This window comes from Ictidomys tridecemlineatus, chromosome 11, assembly GCF_052094955.1.
Source record: "Ictidomys tridecemlineatus isolate mIctTri1 chromosome 11, mIctTri1.hap1, whole genome shotgun sequence".
NCBI classification, from domain to species: Eukaryota; Metazoa; Chordata; class Mammalia; order Rodentia; family Sciuridae; genus Ictidomys; species Ictidomys tridecemlineatus.
In genome coordinates this window covers 35,472,798-35,499,932 of record NC_135487.1, presented here as the reverse complement: position 1 = coordinate 35,499,932, position 27,135 = coordinate 35,472,798, and the positions used below count along the sequence as shown (strand labels likewise).

The 27,135-nt window shown below is 49.2% G+C and overlaps 1 protein-coding gene across 2 annotated transcripts in view; it reads left to right on the top strand.

Moving 5' to 3' along the window:
- Nucleotides 1-770: 770 nt before the first annotated feature.
- Nucleotides 771-27,135, top strand: part of Trabd2b (TraB domain containing 2B) — a 219,840-nt gene continuing 193,475 nt past the window's right edge. Inside the window, exons 1-2 of one of the 2 annotated variants that reach the window (XM_078026222.1) lie at nt 771-1,504; nt 3,564-4,124. In XM_078026222.1, coding sequence (XP_077882348.1) covers nt 1,403-1,504; nt 3,564-4,124 — 663 coding nt within the window. In that variant the 5' untranslated portion in view covers nt 771-1,402. The remainder of the gene's footprint in view (nt 1,505-3,563; nt 4,125-27,135) is intronic. The other variant, XM_021732952.3, reaches the window with a different exon arrangement.

The following is a 27,135-nucleotide window of genomic DNA, read 5'->3' as shown; positions in this document are numbered from 1 at the left end:
TCACACGAGGATCTCTGCGACTCAGAGAAATAGATGGGAGATGACTGCCTAAATGGAAGCTTCCAAGAAATTTGGAGGATGATTTTGTTCTGTTCCTTTTATAAATTTCATTGTAATTCAGTTAGTGTTTGCAGGGCAACTAGGAAGCACGTGCCAGTGTTAGGCACAGCGTCATGATAAAAAGTTGTAAACCTCCATCTTCTGGATTTCCTGTGACTGCTACATTTTAAGTTAGTTACAAGGGCTCGTCCAACTGCTGCCCCTCTGGCCGTTCACTCCCGCCAGAATCAGCGAACACGTTGTGAGAGACTGGCCCTTGTCCCATCCACAAATTTGTAGCACTCTCCTACTGGGTCTGTGTCCACCACTGAGCTTGCGAGGTTGGCCAAACAGGACCTCGGCCCGGGCGCCCTCTGGCGGCGGCGCACGGAAGCTCCGGCCCGGCAGGGAGCTGGCAAGGGGAAGGAGGAGGGAGGAGGGAGGAGGAGGCGCGGGCTGGGGAGGAGAGGAAAAAGTTGCGCTGGGAAGTTTGGAAAGTTGGGAAGTGGCTGCTGCGGGCTTCGCCTCCCTCCGCGCGTGTGTGAGGGAGCGAGCGCGGCAGCGAGAGGGGAGCTAGCGAGCGCCTGCCATGCCCATCAGACCCCGCCTCGCCGCGCACGGGCGCAGAGCTCGCCCCGACTCTCTGCGGCCCGGCCCGGCCCAGCGCGGCCCGGCGCTGCCCCGGCCCCCCGCCCCCCGCGCCGGGTCCTCCCCTCCCCCCGCCCGGCGGCCCCAGCCCCCCGCCCGGCCCGTCTCCGCGCCGCTCTCCCGCCCTCCTCTCTCCCTCCCTCCCGGCCGCGGAGCAGCATGGCGGAGCCCGGGCAGCGGCCGCGCGGCCGCCCGCCGCCCCTCTGAGCCGGGCTTGGGGCAGCGGGCGCCCCAGACCCGACCCCCGCCCTGCCGCGCCCTCCGCCGCACTTGTCCCACTGCGCGCCCCCTGGAGCGCCGCGCACCCCTGGGACCTTTGCGTTCTCCGGGTGCCCAGCATAACCCGAGAGCCTTGCGCACCCCGGGATTCGGTACTGCCCCAGGAACCCTGCGTGCCCCTGGACCCCTACGCAGCTCAGGGACCCCCGCGCGCCCCAAGACCCTGCGCGCCCTCAGAATCCCCGGGCTCGGCCAACGGGGCTGCGCGCCCTGGTGAGGGGGGCCCCGCCCCAGAGGGTCCCCCTCTTCCAACAGTCGGAGCCCCGCCCCAGAGGGACCCCCAGGTCTGATAGGGACATCCAGCCACGCCCCAGAGGGCTTCCAGCATCCCGAGGCTGGAGCCCCGCGCTCCAGAGGCTCCTCAGTGCCCAGCTGGGGGCTCCCCGCCCTGCTAAGGGGGTGCTGCCTAGGAGGGTTCCCCGCGGGCCCCGGCAGGATGCACGCCGCCCTAGCGGGTCCGCTGCTCGCCGTCCTCCTCGCCACCGCCCGCGCCCGCCCGCAGCCCCCGGACGGAGGACAGTGCCGGCCGCCAGGATCGGTGAGCGAGCGCCTGCCCCGCCACTCTCCCGCCCGCCCGGGCACTCCAGCCTTTGGGGCGACTGTTTGAGTCCTGCCTTCCGCACCCATCTCAGCCCGCTCGCTCTACCTCTGCCCGCCGGGCGCAGTCTTGGGCGCCCTTCCTGGCTTTTGCCTGTCCTGGCTCTAGCTCGGAACCCAGCCTGAGCTGAGATGGGGCGCTCCCTCTCTCCCATTCCTTCTCTACTCCCTGACACTCTCCGGCTCTCCTCTAGACTTTAGGTCCTGTTTGGACGTTTCCTCTCCGTGTGCCGCCCCCCCTGGACTCTCTTTTTTTCTGACTTTTATTCTGGCCTTACCCTTCCTTATTCTTGCTGCCCATTTCTGTCTGTCTTCTCAGATTCCTTCCAAACCCCTTCGCGCTTACATTCACACACTCTTGCCTCTTCCTTGGTTTCCCTCCCTCTCCCTGCCCTCCTATTCTAACCTAAGGCAAACTTTCTCCTGGTACTGGATCCCTATCCGACCTGGGGGTCCCTCTTTTTCTCTGCAGTCCAGGCCCCAGCACCTACTGTCCCAAGTGCCCCAGTTTGGCGAAAAGGGGGAAGAGTCCAGAGGAGAGGAAAAGTAAATGCCAGGACATGCTGGCCTAATATTTCTTCGGGGGGGTGGAAAAAGTTACTGGTTCTCCTAACTTTCTTTCCAAAATGAAGAATCTCTTGATTTTCTTTAAGTGTTAATTAATTCATTGGCAGTAACCCTGAATTGGAGGCCAAGAGATCAAGAAATTGTGTTGTATGGTCTTCCTTCACTGCCCTGTTAGCAGGGAATTCATTGACCTTGGGCAAGGTGCACCTCCAACAGACTGAATTGTACAGAAACAGGGAGCACATTAGCTGGCTGGGCACTCCGTTCTATTTCCAGTAAGCTGGGATTTACAATTTTTGCTTATTAGTAAAGTAAGGTTCTATTCCTCTACCTGCCCAACACATACTTTTCATTTGTGCCAGATCAGGTAGAAAAATGTTATGAGTCGACCGAAAGTTTGTGAGTGATCATTCAGCACTTCAGGGATTTTTTCTGGATGGAAGAATGGCGTTGCCTGAGAGAAAATGATAGTCCCCTTTACATTCCCATGCCCACTGACCCTAATCTGAATCTGGCCCTGGTCTGCGTGCCCCTGCACACACACACACACACACACAACCCTAATGGGAGCTTAGGTCATAGAAGATGACAGAATTGGGGATAAAGACCAGGTATATATTTTTGATGCAGGAGCCTGGAAAGCACCCAGAATGTGTACATTTCTTGGGATTAATTCTATGGAATCCTCTCTTTCCAAACCAGAAATTGAGACTTGACTTGGCTTTGCGAGGTTTTAAAGCACTTTCTCATCTATGGTCTCAGCTATTGGAGCAAAGTAGCTAACACCCCAGACCTGCCCTCCAAGAAGAAAACTGTATCCACCCTGGTGAATGGGAAGTAGCTGTTGAAATAGGTGTGCTATTTTTAATAGGTGTTCTGCTTTCAAGGTGCGCTTGGCATATGTCTACTAATGGTTGGATTTAAAAGTTATATGACTTCCTCCCTTCTTGCCAGAGCAGGACTCTTGGTCCCCCTCTCCCCACCTTCCACATGAAACACTGGGGAAGGTTTGCCTTGGCCCAGCATGAATGTTCTCAGGTGGTGTGGCAGTGCTTGGCTCTCACAGTGAAAGCTGGTCATAATGAGAGCTTCCCTTCATTGCCCACTTCCTCTGTACCGGGCACTGCTCAAAGAGCTTCATATACATATATTGTATCTTTCAATCCTCCCAACAGCCCCTGCTCTCACTCCCATTTTACAGATGAGGAACTGAGTCTGTGGGAAGAGAAATGATTCGCTCCAGATCATGCATCTAAGATAGGGCAAAGCCAGGATTCCAGTATGGGTCTTTCCGCTTCCAAAGCTCTTGCTCTTTGCCACAGCCCAAGTGAGTCTTTGCCTTCTGTCCCCACCTCCCCTCCCACTCCTCTGTGCCAAGCCTGGCTCTCCTCTGCTGCCTTCAGCCTCACTGCCTCTCCTCTCCTCTCCTGCAGCAGAGGGACCTGAATTCTTTCCTGTGGACTATTCGGCGTCACCCCCCAGCCTACCTGTTTGGCACCATCCATGTCCCCTACACCCGCGTTTGGGATTTCATCCCTGACAACTCCAAGGCGGCCTTCCAGGCCAGTGCCCGTGTCTACTTCGAGCTGGACCTGACAGACCCCTATACTATCTCTGCACTGGCCAGCTGCCAGCTATTGCCGCACGGAGAGAACCTGCAGGATGTGCTGCCCCGAGAGCTCTACTGGCGCCTGAAGCGCCACCTGGACTATGTGAAGCTGATGATGCCATCATGGATGACTCCTGCTCAGCGGGGCAAGGGGCTCTACGCGGACTACCTGTTCAACGCCATTGCAGGCAACTGGGAGCGCAAGAGGCCTGTGTGGGTGATGCTCATGGTGAACTCTCTCACGGAGACAGACGTGCGCTCCCGTGGTGTGCCCGTGCTGGACCTCTACCTGGCCCAGCAGGCTGAGAAGATGAAGAAGAGCACAGGGGCTGTGGAGCGGGTGGAGGAGCAGTGCCATCCACTCAATGGGCTCAACTTCTCCCAGGTAGGCATGCTCACTAGCTTGGAGCTGGCAGCCCCTGGTGCCTTGGTCCTCTTCTCTATTCGACTTCCCCCTCCAGCTGGCAGCCAGAGCCAGGTCTTTCCCCTAAGGAAGAGCTTCTTTCTGGCTCTGGGGCTGCTTTGGTGGGATGAGGAAAGGGTGCATGCCAGAGTTTGGGGTAAGAGAGCGTTTGCTTGTATTTCAGGGTTACCTGTTGGGGATATCCACTCCGTACTTGCTGTGCTTGCCTGAGCAGAAAGAATTTCCCTGGGAGCATCAGAGTGATCGAAAACAAAAAGAGGGGGTTGCCAGTTTGTGTCAGGCTTTGCCAAAGCCATGGTGTCTGGAGAGCAAGAGGCTGTTGTGAGGCTCTTGTGTGGACAAATACCTGGAGCGGTGGTGTTGTACAGAGGAGGACATGGTGCCTGGGCTGGGCTGGCAGGGGACGTGTCCTGGACCTGCCCTTTACAAGCACTGGTTTGCTGTTTCAAGTTAAGCACTACAGAATTTCCTGGGCCTTTACTAAACTCTGAGACTGCTTCCTTAAGATTGGGAGAAAGTCAGCAAAGAGACTTTGGGGGTTAATAATTTCAGAGACATGTGTTTGCTTAAAGGTTGACAGTTGTGATTTCTGAACCTCACGAGTGGGGGCAGAGAAAAGGGAGGGGCTTAACAGGTTTAAAGTCTCTGACTGCCAGAGACCTGAGCCAGCAAAAGGCCTTCTCTATGGACAGAGGTCACTCGCAACTCACTGGCCCCAAACTCAACTCTGAGGCCCTGGGAACAATGAGTTCACATCTGTGCCTTGAGAAAGGGGCTGTCGTTCCCAGGATGGGGACTCCCAGGCTGGTGGCTCCTGCAAGGAGGCCTCAAGAGGGGGTTCAGGCCAAAGTCCCCAGAGCCGTGAGGCCCTGAAAGGTGCATGCTCCGCATTAAGGAGACAGCACCATAAGATGATGGGACCAGGAACGATCTACCACTGGGATCAGACCTGCCCGCTGCTCCTCAGATGTTGCAAGCTCTTCACCAGGGAAACCATGGCAGAAACCGATCCCCCTTTCCGAGATCTCTGGCCTTTGTTTTTCCAGGGGAAATGCAATATTGTCCCCAGGGAGGTAAGAAGCCAGATTGATTTGCCGGCCAAATGAAAGGCGGGTTTGTCGGTTCTCCTGCTGGCTCTCCCATAATTGTGGAGTCCTTACCCAGAGGGGCCCGGTGGCAGGAATATTGGGGCAGTTAGTCACGCCCCGCAGGGTTCTGACTACGCCTGACTCCTTCTCCACGGGGGAAAATCCTGCGTATTCTCTGGCCCAGTGTTGATTCCTCTGAACATAGCGGCTCTCTCCCTCTGAAGTGACTTTTCCCTTGCCAGCCTCGGGAGCTGATATTATCTGTGTTGGGGCCCCCCAGCGCTCACCGCCCATCTCATTTTGGAGGCAGGTTTGTGGGGGGCCTCTCTGCTCAGAGGCCTCCTGTCTGGCCTTATATCTTTTTTAGGCTGGGGAGGCGGGGGATCCACCATCATTCTCAACACCCTCTTTGTACCAACCACAGAGGAATCCAGCGAGGGCTGAGGGGAGCCCTCCAGTGCTCTGCTTAAACAGCCCCTGGCTTTAATCTGTCTCTCTTAAAACAACAAAACTATCTTTTCTTTGGGGTCTGGAAATGCTGCTGTACAACCAAATGACGGCTCTGCTAGGTTGAAAACATTTGCTGGGAAGTGTGTAAGGTTATGTTTTAGGAAAAGTTCCTGAGAGCCATTCATCGGCCGGCAAGGAGCCCGCTGACAGTCTCCAAAGCCCATGTTTGAAGATCAAACAGACTCCAATTTCTATTTCAAAAACGTACCCATCCCATCTCCAGCCTAGGCCGGCTCTTCAAATTGTTCTGGGGTCCAGCCTCTCACTAGGGCTGCAGAAAGCAAGTTCCAAACAAAAGAAACCAGGTCTCCTCTTGGCTCCCTAATCTGCACACCCTTCACCACCTGCCGGAGTGCCTGACTGGCCAATTTGTCCTGTTATCATTTTGGACTGAGGTGATGAAATCTCTCCTCCAACCCCTTGGGCAGACGTGGGCTAACCTGGAAAAGGTGGGATTAAGAACCTGGGCAGATGGGGTCATTAAAGATCCCTAAACTCACAGTTAGAAATGCAACAGCCTACTCAGTAAAATTGCATGCGCGCATGCACAGTTTGATATGAACATCTGTGATGCATTATTGTACCGAAATATCTGTTAAGTGCATCAGATTTTTATTTTTTCTTTCCTCGAAGCATTACTATTATTGCAAAATATTTGGTTTGGGGGGGGCAGTGAGAGAGGAAGGCTAGAAAAAAGGCTTAAAAGAGTCCCTTTCTGTTAAGGTCTGAGATTTTAGTTTTAATTTTGGTGTTACAAAAATTTTTTATAGACATAAATATTTGTTTTTTTTCTGGGAAGAAGCAGTTTTGCTTCTTAAGCAGAGAAAGAAAGATTTAGCTTGGGGACTTCAGGGCCTGGAGGAACCCCTGAAAAACTGGAAGGCTGGTAACTGATCTTGCCTAGCTTGGAAGGTCAGGTCTATTGGTAGGTTTTGATCTTTCATTTCAAAATAAACTGAAAGTGCCAGACCTAGCATCACCATGACTTTGCCATGTGACCTTGGACAAGTCAGTTCCTCTCTCTGGGCCCTGTGTTCTCTGTCTCTGAAATGAGACACCAGGATTAGGTCATCTTTCAAGCCCCTTCCAGCCCTGACATTCCATAGGATGATTCTAATCAATTCCACGTGCCAGGCACCCTGCAGGAAGCTCCACATGCGTTTCCATTTCACTGAATTCCCATAGCAACCCTATAGCTTTCTAAGGTGGGCACCCAGAAAGGTTGATGACTTGCCCAAGGTCACGTGGCTAATAAGGAGCAGAGCCCATCTGCCTGCCTCTAAGTGAAGGATGTGCTCTTCTTGACACTGGTACTGTTTCTTTAGACTTCTGTCTAGGTATCTGTTATTCTGCTGTATACTTCCTTTAGGGCTTAAAATGTTATTTCTTGGTGATTTTGTACTTGTAGAGACATTATTTCCTTTGGCTGTGAGGCTGGAGAGGGGATGGTGAAGGCTGATCCTCTGAAGAATGTGGCTTCCTCGTGTGTTGTAGGCAGTTCAGCCTGGTGGGAGACTTGTCTACTTCGAGCTGGACCTGAACTGTTGTAGGCAGTTCAGCTTGGGCGAGACTTGGTATCCCCATCTAATCTATCCAATGGGATGGTAGCTGCCAGTCTTTCAGAGTGGAGCTGGTTTTATGAGTACGTGAGAAGACACTCCCTGTAGAAGGTTGTTGAGAAAGTAAATGACTTCCTGCATGATGGTTCTGAGCTTGGCAAAGAGTAAACTAGCCCCCCGGGAAGAGGAAGGCTACATGGGAAGCCACCATGTGCTTCTTCCAGCAGCTGTGTCCACTGTCCAACCTTTGCTGGGCAAACTGAAACTGGAATATTGAGAGGTAGTGATGAGGCCCTGCCTTTGGGGGCCTGGGATACCTGAGCCTTGAGCCCAGATCTTATGACAATCTTGAGACCTGCACATTCCTATCAGTTCTGCCTGCTGCCTCAAGGGACTGATGCTGGCTGTCACTACTCCCTCTGGGGATCTCCAGTCCTCCCCGACCATACCCCTGTAAGTGGGGACACTGGATGAGAAGACCTTTTAAGTTATATGGTGCTCCGAGATATAATAAGTAAATGAGGATACTGCCATGCTGTGCCTTAGCCAGTCTGCTGGTGCCACCCATCCAGTGTGTGTAGAGCCTGAGCTCTGGGACAGGCCTGCCAAACATGTCCAAAATGTTTGTAAAATTCTACAAGTCCCTCACCTGGGAGCTAGAAACCACAAAATTATCTGCTGAACTTTGTCTCTGTGCTGGGTGCTACATTAGATCTCACAAGTATGTGATCTCTAATCCTCATGCCAATGCTACAGGGTCAATTGTCATATATGTCTTAAAGACAATAAATTAAAACTTGAAAAGGTTGGGTCATTTGGCTGTGATTACATAGACAGGCCAGGTAGACTCCAGGGTCAGACTCAGGTGTGTCCATTGCTAAAGCCTGTGCTTCCCAAGCATCTCAGAGATGAATTGATTGTTGTTTTTAATAGTCAAGTAGCTTTATCTGGTGGATTTGTATGTGTATGTGTATGTGTATGTGTGTGTGTGTGTGTGTGTGTGTGTGTGTGTGTGTGTGTGTGTGTGTGTGAAGTGTATGGGGGGGAAGATTTTCATTTCTTGCTAAAAAAAGCAAAATAGAGAAAGAGAAATAATTGAAAAGTGCTGAAACTGATTTTCTCCCTGGTTTATAAATTGGATCTGAAGGTAATTCTAAAATAGGAGTTTCCAAAGACATTCTGGGCACCAGCTGCCTCCTTGGAATGCATCTCCAGCTTTCCAAGGGACCACTGTGAAGGCGGCCGCCCTAATACAAGCTAAGACTGAACAGTTGAATAAAGAAAGATCTCCTTGGTTTATAGTCAAGGTTCCCATATCTACATCCTGGGGGGCCAGCAGGTATTAGTAAATATTTGCAGAATGAATTAACACCAAATGGTCAGAACCCATGATATGACCTTCCCTAATTCCCTTTTACCATCCAGCACTGCTGAATGAATGAATGTGTGAAGAAAGAAGCATAAGGCACAGTGAAGAGCACCTTTCTTGGACTTCAGTCACTCCAGGCTTTACAATAAAGGACACAAAATACCAAAGTCATCAAATGGGTTGTCTTAGCCTATCGGAGCTACTATAAGAAAATCCCTTCCACTAGGTGATTTATGAACAGTGTTAATTTATTGCTCACAGTTCTGGAGGCTGAGAAGTCCAAGACCAAGGTGCCAGCAGATTCAGGGTCTATCAAGGCCTGTTCTTCATAGATGGGTCTCCTCTGTGCCTTCACGTGGGAGAAGGGGAAAAGGGAGTAACAAGCCTCTTTATTAGGGCATTAGTCAAGATTCAAAATAGTTACTTATCTTTACCCAATTACTACCTTGCCTATGACTTTGGGATAGACCTTTCCCTCTGTAGGTCTAAGTTGTCCCCTTGTCCCATGAGAGGTCGGGCTAGGTTATTTCCAGTGCCCACCCAATTCTGCCATCTGTGGTGCTCATCCCTTGCCTTTGTTTCTTAGAGAGATTAAGCCAACCCCCATGGAGCCTGAGTTTTCCATCAGTGGCCACTTGTCTTTCATGGGCTGCTGCTGATACCTGCTTGTCCTGGGGTCTCTTGGTTCTGATGGGTGATTCTGCTGCTGGTCTGCAGAGCAGAGGGTACCCAGCTTGTTGCGGCATAGCCTCTGGTCACTGCCCAGGCTTGATTCTCTCCTTACTGTGGCTCTTCTCCCTCCCTCACTTCCTCAGTCATTCAGCCAGAACACCTCAGTGTAGGATCTGGGAGCAGAGACCTGGGAATGGCATAGTTTTTGCCTGTGGAGAGCTTATCACCTGAAATGTGAGCATGGCTAGCACTCTGTTACAGCTGTGTGACTGAAGCACGCAGCGTCTGATATTATCTGTACTGTGTCCTGGCTCTTCATTCTTCATCAAGAGACCATGTTCTTCCTTTACCTTCCTTTCAAAATCAATCTCTGATTTCCCATCTCCAAGAATGGCCATTCTTGAGTGCTCCAGCCCTCTCTGAGCCTCCACAGCAGCCCTCAAATCCACAGCATTAGGCCCTACCATCGGGCCTCCTGTGGGATCTATATGCTCTCCACAGAATGAAGGGCGCACACACCTCTCCCAAGGGAGCTGGGTACCCCTGGAGGACCTCAGACCATGGCTTCAGCATGGTCTATTTCAGAAGTCATCCTGAGTGCGAGAGCCCCTTAGTCAGGGTTGGAGTAAATATAGGCTGGCCTGGGCTGCACCTTGAGAGTACAGAACCTGAACTGGAAAGCAGGCTTCCTCTCGCCCCACCTGAGCTTCTGCAGCCGTCACATCTACTATGCCTCCCACACAGCGCCCTCTGGCTGGGAGCTGTTCAGCAAACGTCTGTCACATGGTGTGGAAGTCCCTTGGGTGACCCCTGAGCATGCATATACTCAGATTCTTTGCAAACAGGGGGCTGATGGCCCAGCAGGCTCTGTACATCCCCTCTCTGTGACCTTTTTGATTCAGACCTTAACATCTAATGTCTCATCTGCACTTAGAGGGGGACAAAGTCAGAGGCAGGAGCATAGGATGACTTAAGAATCTCTGTCAAAGGAACATGAGGCCCTAAAGCCAGAGGTGACCAAAAGGTCATGAAATCTTCTAGCATCAAATCATAAACTCACAGTAAGAGACTTCCAGGCTCAGAGAATCTCCATCCCTAAGCCCCAAACTTTGAGGCTCAAGGAACCAAAGAATGGTGAAATCTTAGAACGTTAGGCTTGGAGACATTGGGGGACTGGAAGAATCTTCATGTCCTGAAATCCTAGCCTCTTAGCTTTGAAGAATTTTCAGCTCATTGACACAGACTTCTAACATCTTAGAGTTGGAAGGGGCCAGTTCTCCAGAATTCCAAGAAGCCCATCTGCACACACATTGTCTGATCTCCTTTCCCCAATTTGCTCTCCAATCCCTGGCCCGAGAGAGAAAGCCATACCGGCAAAGCACTTTCTGATAGAGATAAAAATGGGAGCATGCCTTTGTTAATAGTTCCCATTTGGACATCTCTCAAAGCCAGGATGAGGTCGCCTGGTAATGCAGCTTTCCTAGGGAGGAAACTAAAGAATGCCGGCAACACAGCAGCCTGCCAGCCGGACTGCTGACGTTCTTTTCCCCTTGAGTTTGCTTCTAAATATTATCCACTTCACTCCCTTTTATCTCCCATCACTGGCTCTCTGTCCGCCCACTTAATCCACAGGCAGCCGGTGGCCCAGCCTTCAGTTCTGCTTAGCGGCTGCCAAGCCGTCTCGCCAGGCCGCCCCTCCAGGATCCTCAGGCTTTTAAATCTGTGCAGTATATCCGCTGGAATACAAGACTATTGCCCCAAGCTTGGAAACGCCTTGCTTCTGCTAGGCCCCCTCCTTCTCCAGGAATTTCCTCCCTTTCTCTTCTAACATCTGAATCCTGAGATTTTCAAGGCTTAGCTCAAAACTGTACCTCCTCCAGGAAGTCTTCCTAGAATGCTCCCAGGTCTAACCTGCTCCAGAAGACTTGAACCAAAGCTTCCTTTAATTCCCTCCATGGAGTTCCTTTATGGCATTTTATGACGTTCTTTCAGCACGCCTGTATTTTACTTTATAATTTTTACTTGGGCAGTCTTTCTTTCCTGATCCGAATGTACTCATAATTGATTCCAAAATTGGGCTGAATAGGCTCCAGTTCTGAAGTCGGGCTTTGTGGTGTATTCTGTGGTTGGGAACTTGGCAGCTGTGGATGCTGAAAAGGGAGGACATCTTGGCCTCTGTGTCACATAAGCCCGCAGACTCCCCACATGAGACATGTCCAGTACTTCGGCTCTGTCACTGGGTCACTTGGTGAGAACTTTGTAGCATCCATGAGTCTGTTGGATTTGTCACTCTCCATGTGGGATATTTTATTGTTTTCTTTACCTGTGACTTGTGAACAAAGGCCTCTTTTTTCCTCCTCTTTAGTACCTGGGACACTTGAGCCTCTCCAGGCTCACTCCATCCTCCATTTACTTTCATTTTAAAGTGTTTATCTTCCTCTCACTTTCATAGTTGGGGGGCTCCAGTGATGGTGGGCCACGGGGTTCCATGAAGTCCCCTCCCTCCCTCTCACATGCAGTACTTGGTCATGCCTCTGTGCATTCGCTTGTGCTGTTCCCTCTACTTGAGAATCGCTTCCAGTTTTTATTGTCTGGCTAACTCTTACTCCTCTGAATTGTTGAAGGTTCCTGGTGGCTGTCCTCATTAAAATCCTGGGCTCTTCAAACAAATGCTGATTTATAGCAAGACTTTTATTCCTGGTCACCAGATTGGACTTTGTCCTGTGGCCTGATGCCACCTGATACAACTCAGTAGTTTGAGTTTAGGTGCAACAATGGGATTGGCTTTCAGGACTGTGTTTTGAAAGGATTGGCGAGTGAGTTGTACTGAGCCACACTGAATGCCTAGCTACCCAGGAGGTCATCAGACTAGGCTATAAAAGTCAGGGCCCTGGGGCCATCTCTGAAGGAGAGCCTAGGGCCTTGGGATATGTGGGTCTCTACATCTGCATCCTTGCTAGATTCTGTGTCTTACCCTGACTCAGGCAAGGTGGCTTGTGGAGGAACCTGCCAGCCCTCGGACCAGCATGTGACTGACCACCCTCCATCCCTTACAGGCAGTACACAGATCTCCCTGCCCGGAGGCCCAGACCTTGTGTCACCTTTTACTCTTGGGATTCTCTCTGTTTTCTTTCCATTGAGTCAAGGAGAGCAGGAGGAAGTATTTGCATTTACTCTTAACTTGCTCTGATCCCTTGAACATGTGTTCTCTGCACAAAGCTCCCTCCCCACCTCCCTTATTCACAGCAACATTTTGATCTGATTCTACCTTTAGAAGCCCAAATCAGTCTTTTTTATAAATTCCCACATCATGGGCAGACTCAGCTCAGTAGCCCTCTCCACTGGAAAGTCTCTAGGCATTGGCCCACCATAGCCCAGTGCTTCTTCAGTATCCAGAATTGGTGCACTTAGGAGTGTAAGTACCCTCGGGCAATTTCAATTTCTGTCTTTGCCTCCGTTTCCTTAACTATCAATTTCATAGAATTGCTGTGAGGATTAGGTAGTGTAAAGCACTGTGGTACAGTGCAGACCCGTAAGTACTCAGCAGATACTAGCTCATTGTAATTTTGTCATTAAAAAAAATTATCATCATTGCAATTGTTCCAGAAATGTTTTTTAGTTTCTACTCTGTGCCAGATACAGGATATGTGCAGGAGGTAGAGTAATGAGCAAGAATAGCCATTCTGTTGCCCAGGTGCATCCTTTCTGGGTAGGGGGGCTGGCAGTCAGACAGGCCTTTTGCTGCAGCAGATGAGATCAGGTTAAGATTGTGGGAGCACAGGAGATGCAGTTTACCCAGCCCTGGGAAGACCCAGGAAGGCTTCCTACAGGCTTCCTGATGGAGGTGGCCTGAGGAAGCCAGATGGGAAGGAATCAAAAATTAGCCAGGCGAAGGCCACTGGCGAGGATCTAAGCTCCGGAAACTGAGGGTGCCTAAGGCAGCTGCAAGAGCACCAGGAGCGGTGCGTCTTGGGGTTTCCTGCAGATCGGCCGCTCTGCATGTGTTGCAGCTAGAGTCCAGGCTAAATGAAATCTCCAGCCTGGTGCCTCTTCGCAACGCCCTTTGGAACAGCAGGCAGGGCAATGTCCAACTCCGTCTGGGGAGCCCTTGGACGCAAAGGAGCGCTACCTCGGTGCGCGGTTCCCGGTTCCCGCGGGGTTTGGCCCGACCGCCGCGCCGCCGCGCCGCCGCGCCGCTTTCCTGCACCGGCTTCTGCGAGCGAGCGCAAGAGCACGTTTTCTAAGGCAGCTGCGGGCGGGCGGCACAGGGCAGCAATGCGCACGTCCCCAGCTACGCCTTGGCCACGCAGCGGTGGCGACAAGGGCGGGACCTGGAGGGCTGGCACCTCGAGGCAAGCCACAGCCGCGTTCCGCTGGGAGGCGGAGGCGGCGGAGGCAGGGGCGCACGACCAACCCTGCCGGCCAAGCCAGGGTGCGAAGATAAAGGCCAGGCCTCCCCACTATCCCCTTAGTCTTCTGCTGTTTAAGGGATTTACCGCCTTCCTCCCTATTAGGGTTATTTAAAGTTTCCTGGCCAGTGTTATCTCCCATGGACTTAATGGGCCTGGGAGGCCCTTAGTAATTTAAGCCTTGGGTCCCATTTAAAAGCCCCTTTGAGCATGATACAAGCAGATAAAGCCTTCTGGAAATCTCCCCCTCCCTCATCTTTTAGTATGCAAGGTTTCCCTTTCTGGCTGTTTGGCCTTGAGTCTGAGACAAAAGCCCCCTTGGCAGTGATAATTTCTACCCTCTTTTGCCTGGTTGCAGTCTCCAGAGGGTTTTGCATGCCCCAAGGTGTTTTTTCTCTGCCCTCCTCTACTCTGCTTTTTCTTGGATCCCCCTTTTTTGGTTGTTGTTGTTTGTTTGTTTGTCAGTGCTGCTCCTGAGCTCAGAAGCGGCACCAGATTTGTTTCTGTTCACTCGTGCCCCGGGTCCTGGGACTCTCAGTAGTCTCCCAGATCTTCGGTTGGGTGGCTGTGGCAGTCACTTGATGATGGACATGTTTGAGCACTGGGCTCTGTATTGGGGCTGAGATGCAGCTTGAAGAGCTGTGGATCTGTCATCTGGTGGGTACACTGAGGTGCTTCGGGTCCTCCCTGGGAACAACACTTGGTCACTTTGCTTGGGATGTTCAGTTCAGTCAGCACGTAGAACCCCCATGTCCTGCTGAGGCGGGTGGTGAGAAAGGAATGCAGGCTTCCTGGTGGAGGTGGGCTTAAGGGAGACTGCAGGTGGAATAGGATTTGGGCTCAGGAGCTGGGAGTGGAGAGGGCCATTCTGGGAGGAAGAAGAGTCTTCAGCAAAGCCTTCAATCTTGGGGATGGGAAAGTGTGTGGGGGTGGGGGGGGGCTTTCTACCCCTCCTTCAGTTGGCTTTGTGGCTTTGTCCTTTCCCTTCTCTATCCAGCCCTCAAGAGAGCGATTGTTATTTAGTGTATATTATGTGCTAGGCCTTAAGTTTATCACAGTAAATTCCTAAAACAATGCTGAAAGGTAAGTATTATTTTCCCCATTTCGAGGAAATTGAGGATAAGTACTTTGTGCAAAATGATGGATCTGGGATTTCTGCTTAGATCTTTTGATGCCTTAAGCAAGAAACTGGGCTGCAGTTGGAATTCCGTCTCCCCCACTTTGGCTGGATGGCTGAGATCTGTTTCCGCATCTGAAAAAAAGTGAGGCGCACAATAGCATTTGCCCCCTGGGGTTGTTGTGAGGCATTAGTGAGATGAGGCCTGTCGGCCCCACAGCTGAGCGCTGGGCACAGAGTAAGAGGTAATGATTGTTAACTGTAGTTAAATAGTGGTCATTATAGTTGTTATTAGTATTGGCCTGTTTTCAGGCTGTATGTTGAGGTGAAGCCCATCCTATACAAAAGATGGTTCTCGATCTCTTGGTCTTGCTTACTGAGCATCATCCAGGACAGGGATGGGCAGCTGGGTGGCCTGATGGGAACTGTGTGGTCAGACCACCCAGAGCATGGTCGTTTTTTCCTGTTTGGTGTAATCATTCTGGCTTGGCTTCCCCATGGTCTCCTACTTTTTCTGGAGTGGAGACACAAAAAGGAGGAATTGAAAAGTTGGGCTGAGACCCCCAGCTCTAGCCTTAGCTTTTCCATGGATTAGATCCCATGACCTGGGGCTCTTCCCTGTTCGAGCATTGCTCAGAGAGGCGCCTGTTAAGAGCAGCAGCTGAGTTACTGGAAGAATCAGGTGGTATACAGCCCGGGGAGGACTACGAGCAAGTGCTCTGTGCTCTTAGCTCTAGTACGCATGCATTTCTCCTCTTTATCTTGAAGAGAAATATTTAGTGATCTGAATTAGATATTAGTAAATGGTCCACCCAGTCACTATTCTTTTGCTCATTTTGTTTATTTATTCATTTTGTTCACTTCCAAGAACCTCACTGTGCCATGCTGGGTTCCATATTCTGAGGGTTTAGAGATGAATGTGGAGATAGAGGGAAGGGAAGGGATTGATGTGACCTGAGGGAGGGGTCCACTGTGGCAGAATGCACTATCCCACCTCATCCTCGTGACAGGCTCTCAGGTGGATTCAGCCCCATTTAATGGGTGAGGAAACTGAGGCCCAGAGATTTAATCCACTTGCCTGGGGGGTCACACAGAAAATGTGTGGAAGGTCTGGAGTTTAAACCTAGCAGGTTTGACCATAGAATCTATACTTGAAACTCTTCTGCTCTAGTGAAAAGGGGGTGTGATCCAGAGAAGAAGGATGTTTAAGTCAGCATTTCCACCCCTGTGACTAAAACACCTGATGAGAACAATTTTTAGAGGAAGAAAAATTTATTTGCGGGAATCACAGTTTCAGGGGTTGTAGTCCATAGGTAGCTAGCTGGCTTCATTCCTCAGGGCTTGAGGTGAGGCAGGACATCATGGTGGAAGAGTGTCATGGAGGGAAGTGATCAAGACATCACACTATGAAGTGGAGAGAGACTCCACTCAACAGATAAAAATAGGTACCCCAAAGGCATGGCCCCCATGCCTGCCTCCTCCAGTCACACCCTGTCTGCCTTCAGTTACCACGACTCCATCACGTCACCTCTAAACCTTTCTGCATGGTCTCATACATGAGCTTTTGGGGAACACCTAATATCTTAACCATAGCAGAAGAGAAACTGGAATTTGAGAATGGGGGCAGCTCTTCTGAGACTGGAGGTATGACAGGTTAGTGGTAACAGGGATGGGGAGTTGAGAGATTTCTGAACTTCCTCCTGAGGAAGGCTATGACTATGGAAAGGAGAGAGCAAGGGAGTCCTCTTGCAGAAGCTGGGGTGAGGCGGGCGATAGGATGTAAAGAGAGAGGCTGTGATGAGAATTAAGAGTAGCAGCTGACCTTGACAGGTGAAGGTATGGCAGAGTGGCTGAGGCCCCAACAGATATGGAGGCAGCAAATTCATAACAGCACCCAGTGTGAATGGCTGGCTTGGCTCTCTGTAGGCTCTTTGGGTGCAGGAATGGGGAAATGTGACAAATGGCCACCCCTAGCCCTGAAGAATTCCTGGTAGAATTATCAGAGTGGCTGGACAGAATGTCAGGTCCCACCTATCCATCATGCAATACCCAGTGTCACTGTTGAGTACCACCCCCAGGATGACTGGGGCTTTTCAGGGGCTCAGGTTATTTGGAGGTCCTGTGGGTGCTAGCAAAAGGAATGGGCCTGCATCCTTGCTGTCCAGGAGCCATCTCTGTGATCGTAGATGCTGGAGTGTATATAGGAGACAGGTTTCCCTATCTTTTGAATACCTGGCCTGGCTTTACTACCTGAGTTCAGTTCCAGTGGACCAGTGGTATTCCCTGGCTTCAGGAGGAACCCAGATGTGGGGCAAGGTGTGGTGTTGATATTATCCAGTGTGATTGTTACTCCCTGGAAAACACTAACAGATCCACAGGGAGATTATCCCCCATTGGCCTTAGAAACACATAAGAGCCACATCATGGAATTTTTGTAACCTTTTGGAGAAGTTTGGGCTTGATCCTGGGTGCATTTTTTTTTTTTTTGATTTTTGTTTTGTTTTGTTTTTTTTGAGAGAGAGAGAGAGAGAGAGAGAGAGAGAGAGAGAGAGAGAGAGAGAATTTTTTAATATTTATTTTCCATTTCTCGGCGGACACAACATCGTTGTTTGTATGTGGTGCTGAGGATCGAACCCGGGCCACACGCATGCCAGGCGAGCGCGCTACCGCTTGAGCCACATCCCCAGCCCGGTCCTGGGTGCATTATGGGGGCACAAGAGTGTCCTCACACCTATGTTCTGCAGTTCTTTGGTCAATAATGACTCATTTGGTTCATGTTGACTCATTCCTTCATTGCCAAACTGAAGCCCCTCAGCCAGGCTTGCCTGTGAGTCTTTTTCTTCATGTATCAGATACAGGGTACACCCACTGCTGGCCCAGAGGAGAAGAAGTTCTCAGTTTCTGGAATAGGAACTCAGGGGGGTCTTTTCTCTTAGATGGTAAAGTGGGCAGGCTTTTGAATGAGACCAGCCATAGTTACATATTGTAGGGCCTTTTGGAAAGGAGCCTGAGATTCCAACGATCATTTCTAGCATAGCTTCTGTAGGACCCCATGTTCCTGTATTTCGTGTGACGTAGTTGATGGCAGATTTAGGGATTCCACCTGTTCAAAGTAGGGGTGGGTGGAGGCAGGTGATTCCTGAATGTTTTGGAGCAGAAGTGGGTGATGAGAGGGTTTGCAGTCCATAAATTGTGAGAACTCTGGGTTGGGAGCCCAGCAGCATGCACCAGGCAGGCCCTCCCCTGGCTGAGCCCCCTTATTGGTGTGAGATTGTTTGGTAAACCAGAAACCGCACCCCTGCTGCTGCAAAGCCACTTTCTAAGCCTGCTCTGATCTCACTGGAAAACAACACTTTACATTTTATTGTCTGTTATATACTTACGCTCCGCTCCGTCTCTCCCATTAGACTGAAGTTCTTTGAGGACAGGATCCTCATTCAATGACTCTGGGATTCCCCAGGGGCTGGTTTCAAGTACACACTCAAGGATTTTGGGTGCAGTTGTAAAATTATTGGTCATAGCTATCTAATCATTGTCTGAGTATCAGGTAGAAAATAGAAAGTCCCAAACTTTCCTCCCCATTGTACCCCCATTTCCAGGTGTTTGGTTCCCAGAGGCCAAACATCTCAGCAGGCATCTGCGTGTCCCACTGTAGCACTGAGTATTGCGGCTTTGGGTGTCTTTGACCGATGAGCACCCTCTCACTCTGGTGTGTTCTGACCATCTCCTGGTGGAGCCATGGTCCTGATATCTCACTGATGTTTAACCCCTGAGTGCCCCCTCGGGCTTTGAGTGGACCACCCCATGTTGGGAGATGCTTCTCATTGGTTGGATGGGTCTTCCCAGCCCTCCCCCAGAACCTCCTTCCTCACACTTCTGTATTTTTTCCAGGACATGGATCAGAGCTTCTGTTTGCTGGTCATTCCGTGATCCTCACACAATATAAATGAAAGCTGCTAAAACCAATAAATTCAAACCATGTGTGGGGCACTGGGAGGAGCCAGGACGTCAGAGGGCCGCAGTGTGAGGTGGCGTCAGCTCTGACGGCACCCGAGCTGATTTGTATATGAGAAAAGTAAATATCCAAAGCCATAAACAGCCCTGCGTCTCCCTCCTTGCTGTGATTCAAAGGCATTTAATAGGAACACACACTCTCTGTTTCTTGTAAACAGAGCGAGATTTTTCTGTGTGTGCTGACCTAAATTCTACGTTTTCATCTCTGGGGAAGACAGCCAGCCATCCTGGTCAGAGACACTAGACAGTCTGGGCAGTCGGGTTGGGTTCCTTGCTTCTGGTTTTGGCAGTTGGCCTAGCACTTTTGCTTTGCATAGGGCTACCTTGCTGTCTCTCCTTGGCCTCAGAGCAATCCTGGGTTGGTTCTCTTAGTCAGTTTGTACTGCTGTAATAAAATACCATAGACTGAGTAGCTTATTTACAAACAACAGAAATTTATTTCACACAATTCCTGAGGCTAGGGTGTCCAAGATCAAAGTGCCAGTAGACTCAGTGTCTGGTGAGGCCTGGCTTCCTGGTTCACAGAAGGCCAGACATGTGGTGGAAGGGGACAATTCTGGTCTCTTTAGTCCCTTTAAGGGCACTAATGCCATCCAGGAGAACTCCACTCTCATGACCTAATCCCTTCCCCAAAGCCCTGCCTCCTACTATCATCACACTGGAGATTAGGTTTCAACCTAAGAATTTCAAGGGGTTGTAAACATTCAGATGATAGTAGTGGGTGGATGGGGTAGTGCCGATGAGCTACATGAAGCCCGGGGATGTAAAGATTGCACATGAAATCAGCGCTGAACCAGGGCATCTCCTTTCCCTTCTCCTTTAGACCCTCTTTCATTTCCTTCCCATGGATGGTACTTCTCTTCTCCCTGACTCTGCCTCCCCAGAGCACCATATGAACTCCTTCCTCATTTCAACCTTGTCCTTCCTCTTCACCTCCAGTTCCTCTGTTTGTTTGTTTTTCAATCCAGGCCATTCTTGTCATCAGGAAAGAGCCCCCGAAAGACAGCTACACATTCATGGGTTTGGGATTCTAGGGACTCTTCCTGCCAATGATGAGACTTTCAATAATTTCCTTCTCTGAATTTTCCAATGTGTAATATGGGGATCAGAATACCTACCTTCTTATGATGGTTGCATGGATAAATAGAACTCATGCATGCTGGATAATTGGGGGTTTGCTTCACTCCCCCCATTTTCTTCAGCCCTGGACTCTTCAAGTGACCTCCTACTTTTCACATTAAAAATGAATTAACTCCATGGGCTGGAGTTGTGGCTCGGTGGTAGAGCGCTTGCCTTGCATATGTGAGGCACTGCGTTCAATTCTCAACACTGCATTTAGATAAATAAAATAAAAGCCCATCAACAACTAAAAAAATATATTTTAAAAAATGAATTAACCCTTACAATTGCATAAAATTGAATACACCATTCACACACATAAGAAAAGTCAGTGCACATAGAACTGATGAAACCTAACACATCGGTGGATTGTATCCTGGGTTTGGTATTACACTATAGTTGTATAAAATGTGTCATTGGGGGAAATGATATTCCTTTTTCTTACAACTACATTTGAATTTTCAATCATCTCAAAAATAAAGTTTAATTAAAAGAATGGATTACGGCCTCATTTACACACTTATCCATTCTTCTGTGCCTACAGCATGCTAGCTACTATGTCATTGAACACAAACAATCCTTGTCCCCATGTCCTGCAGCTGGTTTCAGTGGACCACACTATTTAAATAGCAAGCCGCTCCTTTAAATTTACTATCTTCCTTCCCTGCCTTTTTCCTCCGAAGCCCTTGTCACCCATTGGCTTTCTATATATTTTGCTCACTTATTGCTGTCCTCATTAGAATGGCAGCTCCATGACACTAAGGTTTTTGTTCATGTTGTCTGTGTGCTTAGCACTCAGAACGCACCTGGCACATAGCAGGTAACCAGTTAATGTTTGTTGAATGACTGAGAAGTGTCAGACAGGAAACAAGTACATAAATGATGAGTGAGAAGTCGGGGAGGGGTAGATGCTGGAGGAAAACAGCAGGGAGGGGCTGGGGAGATAGGGAGGAAGTGTCGTTTTGATGGTGGTTTTTGGACAAACCTTGCAGGCCTCCCCACTGTTAAGGGGTAAAGTTCCTTGGATCATAAGCAACTCATTAATTCCCTCTCTTGCTCATTCACCAGGTGTTGCTTTGAGCCATTATTCTGTGCAGGTCCCTGTAGCACAGGCAGAGATGGGGCAGAAGGATCTTGCCTCAAGAGACTGACAGGTGAGTAGGAGACAGGCAGCCAAGCAAGCAACACATGGAAAGGAAGAAGGTAGCAGAAGCATTTACAACCAAGTGGTATGGAAGGCCTTTTCTGGTCTGGTCTCAGCTCAGTTTACTAATAACTTCCTCTTCCATTGCCCCTAAGGAACCCCACAGCTCTAATCAGACCACTCCCTGCTTCTGGGCTCCGTGGGCCCTGTATGCCTCTTCTCCTTCCTCTTGTCTCCCCATAAGCAGTTTCCTATTCCAGGTCTAGCCTGGCCCTTCCTGTGGGAAGCCTTCCTTGAGTGGTCCAGCTCCCACCACCTGCCTTCTCTGAACATCTCTGCCATTTGTTGTCTGTGCTGCACCATTTGACCGCGTGGAAAAGAGTTTTGTGTTTGACCAGCTTTGGGTGTGTCAGTCTAGCACAGGAGCTGGCTCAGAAGCCAAGCCAGGCTCGGCACACAGTAGGCCCTCAGGGGCACTTGCGGCGGCCGGAAGGTCTTGAGAGCAGCGGGAAATTGTGATTCATCCGCTGCTGAGAGGGCAGGCTGTGTTATTTCTGTCATTGACCCAAACTCTCCTCATTTAGAACCACTGGCGGTTCAGTTAGGGTGGGCTGCTGTCTGCCTTTATAGTGCTTCGAGTGTGTTGTTAACGAAGTAATGATGCAAACAGTCTGCCCCAGACAATGCTTACCAGACTTTGGCAACTGCACTGCTTCCTGATGTCCTGCTGCAGCCGGAGCTCAGTACATTCTTATAAAAGACAAGAAAATATCTGTGCAGCATTTATTGCTGCACATTTGTTCAGGGAACAAATGTGTTTTTGAAATAAACTTTTTATTTTAGAACAGTTTTGATTTCTAGTATTATTAAGAGGATAGTGCAGAGAGATCCCCATACCCAGTTCCCCTATTATTAGCATCTTATGTTAATGGGATACATTTGTCATAATTAATGATCCAAATTTGATACATTGTGATTTACTAAAGTTCATCCTTTATTCAGAATTTTTCTAATGTCCTTTTTCTGTTCCGAGATGACACCCAGGGTACCATAGCACATACAATTGTCATCTCTTCTTAAACTCCTCTTGGCTGTGATGGTTTCTCATACTTTCCTTGACAGTTAAATATGACCTTGGTAGTTTTGAGTACTGATCAGAACTTTTTCCCTCTAGTACGATTCATCTGATGTTTTTCCCTCATGATTAGACCAGAATTTTGTGTTTCAGGGAAGAAGACCAAAGAGGTAAAATGGCATTTTTATTGCATTAAAGCAAGGGTACATGACCAGTCCCTGTTGATACTGACCTCAGTCACCTGGGTGAGGTGGAGTTTGTCAGGTTTCTCCACCCCCACCACCATCTTTCCATACTGTACACTTTGGAAAGAAGTTGCTGTGTGCTGCCCATACCTAAGGGGTGGGGAGCTATGTTCCTCATTGGAAGATGTGCTTTGAGTGCTTCCTGTGTGCTGGGTACGGCGAGAATTGTCTAAAACAGAGTAGGGAACAAGAGGTTCTTTTCCTGCATAGAACTTTCATTCTAGAGAAGACTTAACCATGAATGAATAAATAAATAATTTTAGTTGTGAACAACCAAAGCCAAAGCCCTGAGGCCTGTTTAAGGGACAGAAACAATGTGACTGGAGCCATGTGTACACAGGACAGTGTCAGAACATGGAGCAGAGAGAGGTGGGGGTGAGATCTCATTGGGCTTGCGGATCACGGGAAAGCATCTGGATTTTATTCCAACAGCAGAAACCATTGGTTTGAAGCAGGGTGAGACTAATTTACTTCTCTATATAAAAGATCCCGTTGGCTATGATATGCCAAATGGTTCTCGGGGGCCAGAGTAAGGAAGTGAGGAGACCAGTGGGACACTGCTGGAATAGTCCAGGTGGGGGAGGGATGGTGGTGGCATGCACCTGGGGGAACAGATGAGGTGGGTTTGACTTCTTGTTGGAGTTGGAGCTGTCAGTGCACCTGATGGGTGGCTTGTGGAGAGATTGAGACACCAGTGTGGTGCTGCACATTTTGGTCTGTGGTAATACCAATAACTGAAATTAGGGGAGGTTGGAGGAGGAGTGAGTTTAGAAAGCACAAGTACAAATCCTGTGTGGTTCCTTAGAGAAGTTCCACCGGAATCCCATTTGTGAGCAGCTCTTTTGAGTTGCTAACACTATTAAAGCATGAGATGCAAATGTCAAATGTCAACGAGGGTCATCCTGCATCCTGATAAAGAACATGCCAGTTACCAAGCACCTGGCTGCTGGCCCTGCATCCTGCTGGGCTCAGACCTATGTGCCAGGCACTGAGCAGAATACCCCCTTGAAGTCTCTGCTAGTGGCCATCCCACAGGAATCCATTTTAAGTCAACATAGATAGGTTTGGGTTGATGTATGTCCACAGTAAAGTCCATCAACAAGTATTTATTGGTCACCAGTTGCTGAGTCTTGTTCTCTGAGACTTGAGTCCTGTCTAGGTGGCAGATAGAGCATAAATGAGGTGAGGAGCAGACAAGCATGTGGAGCATATTCAGAGTGAATGCACAGCTGTAAAAGTATGGCTGGCCACCGGTGAGAAAGCACATGTCCTCAGAGTCACTGCTTCTAGGTGGAGGTGGGAACTGAACTGCCAACTCAAAGGGCATTGAACAGACTGGGTCATGCGGCCATGGTTTCTGTTAGAGAATGGGAGAGAAGGAGTTGGAGAGGTCAGATGGTGGCTTATCCACCACAACAAGGGTCTAAAAAGGTACTTGTGTTACTTTGTGCTGCTATTAGTAAATGTTGCTTGGCTTACACACAGCAAGCATTTATTTCTTACAGTTTTGGAGGCTAGAAGTCTTGAGATCAAGGTAGTAGAATGGTCCAGTTCTGGTGAGGACCCTCTTCCAGCTGTGGGCTGCCGTCTTCTCATATCCTTACGTGGTAGAAAGCAGCATGAGTTAGTTCTCTGGAGTCTCTTTTATGAGGGCACCAATTCATTCACCAGGACTCCGCCCTTAGGATCTAATCACCGCCCAGAGGACTCACTTCCTAATACCATTATATTGAGAATTAAATGGATTTCAACAAATGAATTTGAGGAGGGAAACAAACATCTTAGTACATAAGTGTGCTGAAAAAACCAGTTGCTGAATGAGTGAGTGACTGGAAAGTAGATTTTCACCAGAGCCTGCAGGGCCCTGCCATGCTGAGATTGGAGTTCAGTGGCTCCCTGGCTGGGGAGACCCACCACTGGATATAAACAATGTGCAAGAAGACTGGAGGAAACCAGATCCTAAAGAAAGACTTTTGAATTTCTAGCTAGTGTTTAATTTATTATAATAATAATAATGATACTGCTAATAATAACAATAATTTTTATAACTACTTAATTAGCGTTATTTTTGCCGGAAAGACCCAGTTACTTGCATGCTTGGCCCGTCTGTGTGTGATTAGGGGTTATTGACTTATCTTGAGGTTTTGTTTTCTTCCCTCATTGGTCTCTACTGATAGTCCATCTCTCTGTTGGCTCTTGAATCTGTGCTCCACCAGATACCACAAAAGCACAATCTTTGACAAGGTAAATATGCCAAATCCTTATTATAACATTTAATCACTTCAGGAGGTTTTGCTCTGGGGTGGGGGTGGGAGGGGTGGTGGGAATGGAAAGAAAAATCCAGATTGCTTTGATTAGTTGCATTTTTCTCTCTGGGTGACTGGGAAGGCTTTAGTGGAGAGCTCACTGTTTGAGGCTGTTTCCAGGAAAGAGTGAGGAAAAATGCTTGCAGAGGTTCTAGAGTCTTGGTCCGTGGTATATATTGAGCACCTATTGTGAAGTATCCCTGGACTGCATGCAACAGCGAAGCCAGGAAGAGCACACCTGTCTTCTTGCTAGAAAGCAGTGTCTGTGAGGCAGAGAGTTTGGACTGGGCAGGCTTACCTGGGACAAAATGAACCCCATACATTCTCATTGGTCGGATGAACCTTGTTATGGTGCTTTGTTGTTTTAAGGATACAGATTGGTGAGAGCTCACTTCCAAGGAGATATCATAACTGTGCTCAAGGCCAGCTTCCCAGGGGAAGTTGCTAGATTTTTTTGTTTTTTGTTTTTTGTTTTTTTTTGTGGACAAGGGAGCTGACACTCTGAGTTTCATTGGTAACACCTGGAGAGGTTGTGGGATGCATCTGTGTGGGTCACCAAGCTCCGGATCTGGAATGCCATTTCCACACATAGTAGATGTGTGTGTGTGTGTGTGTGTGTGTGTGTGTCTGTGTGTGTGTACACGCGTGTGAAGTATTTTTGGAGTGGACTGTGTAGGGGCCTCTCAGAAGGTAGGATGTACAGTCATGATACCAACTCAGACTTTCCACTTCTAAGACTACTTTCTTCTTTTACCATGACTACCCAGTCTCGTTAGGTAGAGATGGTTTGTATGATTCGATTATCGTTTACAGTAATCCTGGTCTCTCCTTTTCCCTAGCCTCCAAAGATGCAAGCTTTGACCATGAGATGACTTTATCTGCATGATAGGCAAAATGTATCTTCTTCCGCATTCACTTTGGGCTCTGTCATGTGACCCACTTTGGCAGACATGAAATGAGCAGAGTCTTAGATGCATGTGCTCATCACCCCCTCCTGCCCATGCTATCGCCATGAGGAGAGATTCCCCATGTAGTTTCTGTCTCCCCTACTCCAGCCTAGGTCCCCAAATGAACACAGATGACCTGAGCCCAATCCCCTTAGAAGAGCCAAAGCCACATGGACACACGATTTGACCCAGCCAAGCCCCAACTGACCCACAGACATGCAAGTGAGAATAAATGACTTTTTGTTTCAACTGGTCTTAGGTGGTTTGTAACCATAGTTGACTAATGCAGATGAGAAAGGCATCTCAGGCAGGGGCTGGACCACAAGATGCACGAGGAGGGGAAAGAAAGAGAGCCTGACAGGAAATGAGGCTAGGAGTATAGGTGTTTAAAGGTCTTCACTGTTAGGGTAAGGAGTTCAGTCATTTTTCAGTATGCTGTGGGAAGGAAGCATTGGAAGTCATTCAGCACAGAAAAATCCAAATCCAGCTAGAGAGGGTAAGTTTGAAAGTAAGTACAGAATGGTCGACAAGTCTATTCTGGTGCCAATACCATGCTGTTTTTGCTGCTATACCTCTGTAGTATAATTCGGTATTGTGATGCCTCCTGCTTTGGAGGGCTTTCCAAAAGACCTAGTAGGAAGCAGTTTGTTTTTGCTCTCTTCCCTATCCCTGAACCTAGCACTCTGACCCGTATGTGGTAGGTACTTGAGAAACACTTGCTAATTGAATGAGTGTGTCATGAAATTGAGAATGGGCACTTAGACCATAGGTGTCTCTGGTAATTCACGTCTTTGTTTATTCACTCCCCAATGTTCACTTCCTGCTTCAGTTAGGGAGTGCTTGAGTCTGGGCTCTAGGCTAGACAGAACCTGCAGAGAGATCCACAGCATCCTTCCCCATATTTTCTAGAAAAGGGGTTCAGGCCATCCAGGAGAGAAGACTGGAATGTGAGAGTGAGTAACAGTGAGAGAAGTGAAGTCAGGCACCAAGGAGAGGGACTCCCTTCTCCTGGTCACATAGACATGGTGGGAGCCTCATCTTTGCTGGCTTTACCTGAGACAGGGACAATGCCATTCTTACTCCCACTGAACCCCAAGGCTCGTTCCGCAGAGGCCACTAGGTTTGTGAATTCTGATTATATCTGTCCTTTCCTTTTAGTCCAATTTCCTAACACCAAGTTGTCCCATCTCTTTAGGCCGGGTGTCCATATCTGCATTCCGTAATCTGCTCTGGGACAGGTTCCTGGCTGGATGTTGGGGAAACATGGATGTCTAAGAAGGGGACCCTTTTCTAAAGGAGGGCACAGCCCTGTGGTTCCAAAGTCCTGAAAGGATGACTTCTGCCACATCTTGGACCACTCCCAGTCTGGGTCCTTATCTGTAAAATGGCCACTGAAAG